The sequence below is a fragment of the Aptenodytes forsteri genome, unplaced genomic scaffold (assembly GCF_000699145.1).
Source record: "Aptenodytes forsteri isolate BGI_AS27 unplaced genomic scaffold, ASM69914v1 Scaffold300, whole genome shotgun sequence".
In the NCBI taxonomy this organism is placed as follows: domain Eukaryota; kingdom Metazoa; phylum Chordata; class Aves; order Sphenisciformes; family Spheniscidae; genus Aptenodytes; species Aptenodytes forsteri.
The window spans coordinates 278671-285229 of NW_008794176.1; the positions used below are offsets into that span (position 1 = coordinate 278671).

Consider the following 6559-nt stretch of genomic DNA (forward strand, 5'->3'; position numbering starts at 1 on the left):
CCTTCAGGTACTGGAAGGCTGCTATAAGGTCTCCCCAGAGCCTTCTCTTCTCCAGGCTGAACAACCTCAACTCTCTCAGCCTGTCTTCATAGAAGAGGTGCTCCAGCCCTCATGCATGCTCCAACAGGTCCATGTCCTTCTTATGTTGGGGGCCCCAGAGCTGAATGTAGTACTCCAGGTGGGGTCTCACCAGAGCGGAGTAGAGGGGCAGAATCACCTCCCTCGACCTGCTGGCCACGCTTCTTTTGATGCAGCCCAGGATACGATTGGCCTTCTGCGCTGCGAGCGCACATTGTTGGGTCATGTTGAGCTTCTCATCAACCAACACCCCCAAGTCCTTCTCCTCAGGGTTGCTCTCAATCCATTTTCCGCTCAGCCTGTATTTATGCTTGGGATTGCTCCGACCCATGTGCAGGACCTTGCACTTGGCCTTGTTGAACTTCATGAGGTTCACACGGGCCCACCACTCAAGCCTGTCAAGGTCCCTCTGGATGGCATCCCTTCCCTCCAGCGTGTCGACTGCACCACACAGCTTGGTGTCATCGGCAAACTTGCTGAGGGTGCACTCAATCCCACTGTCTGTGTCGTCGACAAAGATGTTAAACAGTGTTGGTCCCAATACCGACCCCTGACGAATGCCACTTTTCACTGGTCTCCACTTGGACAACGAGCCGCTGACCACAAGTCTTTGAGTGTGACCATCCAGCCAATTCCTTATCCATCCATCAAATCCATGTCTCTCCAATTTAGAGACAAGGATGTCAGCCGGGACAGTGTCAAATGCTTTGCACAAGTCCAGGTAGATGATGTCAGTTGCTCCTCCCTTATCCACCAACGCTGTAACCCCATCGTAGAAGGCCACCAAATTTTTCAGGCACAATTTGCCCTTAGTGAAGCCACGTTGGCTGTCACCAACCACCTCCTTATTTTCCATGTGCCTTAGCATAGTTTCCAGGAGGATCTGCTCCATGATCTTCCCAGGCACAGACGTGAGACTGACTGGCCTGTAGTTCCCCGGGTCTTCCTTTTTTCCCTTTTTAAAAATGGGGGTTATGTTTTCCCTTTTCCAGTCAGTCGGAACTTCACTGGACTGCCATGACTTCTCAAATATGATGGATAGTGGCTTAGCAACTTCATCCGCCAGTTCCCTCAGGACCCCTGGATGCATCTCATCAGGTGATAAAATAAAGTGCTGCATTAAGTTACCAGTGTAAAATGCAGCAGAGACAAAAGCTGAAGACCTTTGTAGGCTCTGTCTGGCACTAACCCCATGGCTGTATTATTAAATAAATTAACATTCCTTTATTACTTCCAGGGCACGGTGAGGTAACATAAACCTCGTCCTGACACTTGGGAACAATCAGTATTCTGCTACTGAATGCTAACTCTACAAACAAAAAAATTTTCAACAAAAAACCGCTGGAGACTGCATGCTGATTGTTTGGTAAGGCACAAGAACACCATGTTCTACCATCACTGGGTAAAAAACTACAGACCATACTACATCTTAGTAAGAACATCAGACATGACTAGTGTCCAAGTAAGGCAACTGAGGCATCCAAAGTACCAGCTAGAACATCTCCACAAAATACATAAAGACATGTATTTCCAGATCTACGTGTGTTTCTTGAGAGAGTACAAATGTAAAATGCAAGGAGGCACTACAAAATCCAAACGAGCTACTCAGCAATTTCTTTGGATTTTTTCCTTCATTCTTTCTTCTAATGCCTACTATTTCCTCCAGTCTCGCTGTAGAAATAGCAGTCATGGCTGACATCACTTGATAGAACTGAGGAAGAAAATCAAGTTATTGGCCTCAGGCCACACTGAGCTAAGATCTTCAGGTGTGGAAGATCACACAAAGAAATCAAGAGGGAGCTTACTTCCACCTGAACTGCTCATCTCTCCTTTCTCTGAATTCATCAGTACCAAACAAAGCAAGAGTCAGGCAGTCTTAGTGAGACCTTCTCCTTCAAACTGAGTTAAGAGACAGTAAAAACTGCCAAAAAGCCCTCTAAGCAGAAATCCTATTTATCCCTGAAAACTGTAGCAACAAGCAGTTTGTACACCAATAGAAGCATTTTCACAGATTTTGGAAGGAGAAAGGGACAAGAAGGAATCACACGCTGTGAGAATACACACTGAATAAGGCTCAAAACTTTAAGCATGAGCAGCAATAACTTTGTGAGATCCTCGAAACACTTCCAAAGGCAAGTTCTGGCCTTACAACCCAGGTCCTGTGCATGGAGGTTCAGATGCTGGAGAAACAGAAAATATTTGCCCAGACCTTTCGATACGATACATACCCCAGACATCTCTTCTACGGCCAACTGAAATTTTTCAACTGGTTATCACTGTCCCTGTTACTCAACAATCACGTATCAGGCCTCAAAAAGTTTAATTCTAACTTAAAAACTGGGAAAAATAAAAAGCAGGTAGTAGGTTCAAGTTTCCAAGCCATACTCGAGTCACATTAAAATACCGCACAGCTCTAAGTAAAGCCTCTTTCATACAAGCTCATGGGACAGTGCAATGCTTGTCCAATGCATTACCCGATTCTTCAGCTCTTTCAAAGCATAAATATTCCTAAATAGTCATACAGTTCTTGTCTGATGGCCCTTTCCTAATCTGTCCTTTAAGAATCACCCTTGGCAAGCCTTTGTTCCCTTCCAGGAGAGCTCTTCCTCTTCTGCGCTGCCACCTCTGGCCACGCGCTTAATTCTGCAGTTTGTAGCAGCCCTCAGAAGCTCTTCATCCCCAGTTTCATCTAGAGTTCCTACTTACCTGCAGTCCAAAGCGTTGCCATTGCTCCTTATTTGTACAGTCAGCCCCTACAGTGAGACAAGCACTCGGTTATCCCACAAATGGGCCATTTCCCCAAAGATGTGTTTTCTAATTCATCACACCAGCACCCATGAGCATTCAGCTAAAGCGAAGCACTGAACTCCTGAACTGCTAATCTTAGGTCAAAATGAAAGAATCAGTTGTGATAAAATAGGAAGACAAAGGACAGATGTGCGCGACTTCTCTGCCACAGATGTAGCAAAGATAAAACATCAAAGTGGAATTGGATCATCTTGAATGCCAACGCAGGTTAGAAAAGCACTTATCTATCAGTCGGGATGAATTTGTTTGCATGCTGAGGGAGGCATCCTATATTATAACCTAGTACACCTACAAGATGCCGAGTATGACTTTTCACACAATCCTTGTTCTCCTCCCTCATGTAGGAAACACACAGGCTTTAATTACTCTGTATGAGCTGGCTTTGAATTTCAGTATCAACAGTTCCATCAGTTTCCCAGGTATTTGTTCCCACAAACTCCCAGGCTGTTCCAAAGCTTAGAGGAAAAAAAAGAAATTTAATTAGTCTAAAATTAAGATTTTTTTAAACGATACTCTCATACCTCTAAAACTAGAACGTGTTTTTATTATTTTTCATTTCAAAACACAAAACTTAAAACCTTATCTGAGAATAACATCTACATTCCCAACATTACCGCAAAAGCAAATTACATTAAAAACATTGAGAAAGAAACAGCAACTGATAGAAAGATTTCCCTTTCTCCAAGATTAAAAGAATTGTGACTCACTTTTCACAATCACTACTGCTTAATGAGTAATGCAATCTATCATATGATGATGGTTATTTTAAAAAAAATTGAATATGAATTATTCTTGATTAGCACAGATAACTTAAAAGCCCTGTAATACGGATAGCTTATAAAGCAGAATGTAAAACTCAAGTTCTTTCAACAGGCACTGTCCTCCTCTGTTCTTTGCTGGAATAGTATCTAACATCAAGAGAACCTGTCTCCAACTGAGCTTTACCTATTACATAACAAATCATTATGGGACAGTATATTATTTGTCATGATACTGAAGGCTGCAACCACATCATGTTATTTATCCAGCAATTTTGGCGTTACGGGATCGTTTCTGAATTTGACATACAATGGGACCATTTTAATGAGTGAGCCTGCCAAATGCAGACAGAGTGTTTCAGATTGCTTAGCCTAGGTGGTCTTCTCGATCTTCTCCATATTAACACAGTCACTCCTTAAGCTGCAGATTCCACCTCCTGCTCTGCTAATGAGGAGTCCCTGTGTTACGCTGCAGGCATGAGGGGACTGTGACAGATCACTCAAACACTGCATTTATTCCACACTGGGCCAATCTCTCTACAATACATATATTAATTTATCTTCACTGCAGCCAGTTTTTCTGCCCTGCCTGAGCTGACACAATCATGCCTACACCAGCTGCAGGGGGGAATACGCCAGCCCTGAGCACAGGCCAGAGTGACAGCCACAGCCATTTGGATGCCCCTGCACAAAGTCAGCACCTCTGGCTCTCACAGCACAGCCCTCATTCATGCTGGCTGAGCTCAGGGTTTATTTTTAAAATACAGATACTAAGGGTCACTTTCTCCTTGCTTCAATTCACCACGACAGCCACACATTTGGATGCCCCTGCACAAAGTCAGCACCTCTGGCTCTCACAGCACAGCCCTCATTCATGCTGGCTGAGCTCAGGGTTTATTTTTAAAATACAGATACTAAGGGTCACTTTCTCCTTGCTTCAATTCACCACAAATAACTTTACATGAAAAATCACATAGAAATTATTATTTTGGGAATTCTGCCTTCGTGCATCATCTCTAAACAGAAAAACTCCTCTGATCTTTTCTTTGAAAACATTAAACACAAACTCTGACGTAACATCTTTCAAATTCTCCAGAAGGAGGCTATCTTTCATATATGTATGAAGAAAGACAGATGAACAATAAGGAAGCAGTTGCCCAAAAGGCTCTGATAGTACCCCAGGGGTAAAAATAACACTGCTTATTACAAAAAAATAACCTGAACACAGCCTGTAGTTTACCTCTTTCAAGATTTTTTTTTTCCTTATCTATTTTGATTCAAAGCCTTGGCACTTGTTGGGTTCGAAGGTGTATGCCATACCCGTGTCTGTGGCCATCTGTGCAACAACCTCACAAAGCAAAATATTTGAAGAATTTCTTGATTTTTGGCACTGACTTTTAAAACAAAGAAACTAGTTGTTATCAAACCCAATTTCAGTAAAAGCTGAATCAATCTTGAAGTTAATAGAATTACTGCAGTTGGTCCTCTTTGAGCATATTTCCTATTTTTTCAAATGAAAGCTACTCTTGAATTAATCAAAACTAAAGCATATTGGAAAAAGGAGCTGGGAACGTGCACCGGATTCTTGACATTGCTGTGTAATTATGGACAAACATGCTGAGGTGTACTCCTCAGTAACCATGAATACACCACAAAAATTACCCCCAACAGAACAAACAGCCTTCGGTGGATTTTCAAAACTGGGAAAATGATGACATTTGATTTCTCTTTACTTAAGAAGAACCTGTCATGGAATGCCAGTGGAATTAAATATTAAACCTTCAATACAGATATACTAAAGGTTAATACATGCATACAGTAGAGACCCACAATAAAGTAATAAAATGAAAGCCTTTATTTGAAGGAGGAGGGTGGCCAAGGACATGGAACAAGGACTTGCAATATATTTCAGCAATCTGTGGAAAACAGCCTACAGCTAGAAGGTCAGTGTGCGAGAACAGGACCACCACTGAGTCACATCATGAATGCATAGCAGGACCAAGGAGAGTATCTCTGTCTTATTCCTTTGATGGCAAGGATGCAACTGGTGGAGAGCAATGCTTTCCACACCTCAGCCCTTTATGGTAGCTTTGCACCAAACATCAGTCTGGGCTGGGTAATGGCTCCTTGAACTGATCTCCCTGACATAACAAAACAAGAACCTGCACTGTGTATGCCGGGGCTTTATACCCTGCTGGGCAAGGATGCAGTGCCCCAGCTCTTGGCAGCGTTTCCCATGTACCTCTTTATCAGATGTACTCCAGGTCAAGAGACTCTGTCAGCTGGAGCTTTTACAACACAACCTGCAGTGTGTTGCACTGCAATGAAAATGGTGGTATAAATTCTAAACCTGTGACATATTCCATTGCAGTGTTCAATTACTCTATTAATATTAACTAGAATGAGGACAATTAATTTTACTAGTAGGAAATAATTACATGACTTTGGCTTTCTAAAGAGCCAAAGTCTATTTTTAAGTAAGTTCTTGCATTAGATAAAGACTCTTGGCTTCCCCTTTCCCTTTAGGTGAAAGCATGGGTTTTCTCCCACAGGGAAGAAATCTGGAACAGACAATAGAAATACAAGCAGGAGATAAAACACAGAGCACAGTAAGCAGTCCTGACCCTGGAAATGTTATTACACTTTTGTTCTTATCAACAGGCTCTAAATTCACAGCTAAAGTAGAGTCAGTTCAAAACTGCACTCCCCTCTTTAAATTGGATTTTAGCGATGCCCTGGTTTCGGCAGGGATAGAGTTAATTTTCTTCCTAGTAGCTGGTATAGTGCTGTGTTTTGGATTTAGCATGAGAATAATGTGGATAACACACCGATGTTTCAGTTGTTGCTGAGCAGTGCTTACACTAGTCAAGGACTTTTCAGCTTCTCATGCCCTGCCAGCAAGAAGCTGGGAGGGG

The 6559-nt window shown here is 42.6% G+C and overlaps 2 protein-coding genes across 2 annotated transcripts in view; both read right to left on the reverse strand.

Moving 5' to 3' along the window:
- The window catches only part of LOC103903198 (ceramide synthase 4-like), a 42022-nt gene extending 39195 nt beyond the window's left edge, over positions 1-2827 (reverse strand). The window contains exon 1 of the mRNA XM_019473372.1: positions 2785-2827. The gene's annotated coding sequence lies outside the window, so the exon portion shown is untranslated. The remainder of the gene's footprint in view (positions 1-2784) is intronic.
- The window catches only part of LOC109279621 (RNA-directed DNA polymerase from mobile element jockey-like), a 20311-nt gene that overhangs the window by 1722 nt on the left and 12030 nt on the right, over positions 1-6559 (reverse strand). The window contains 1 exon segment of the mRNA XM_019473346.1: positions 191-1176. Within this exon segment, the coding sequence (XP_019328891.1) occupies positions 191-1176 (986 nt within the window).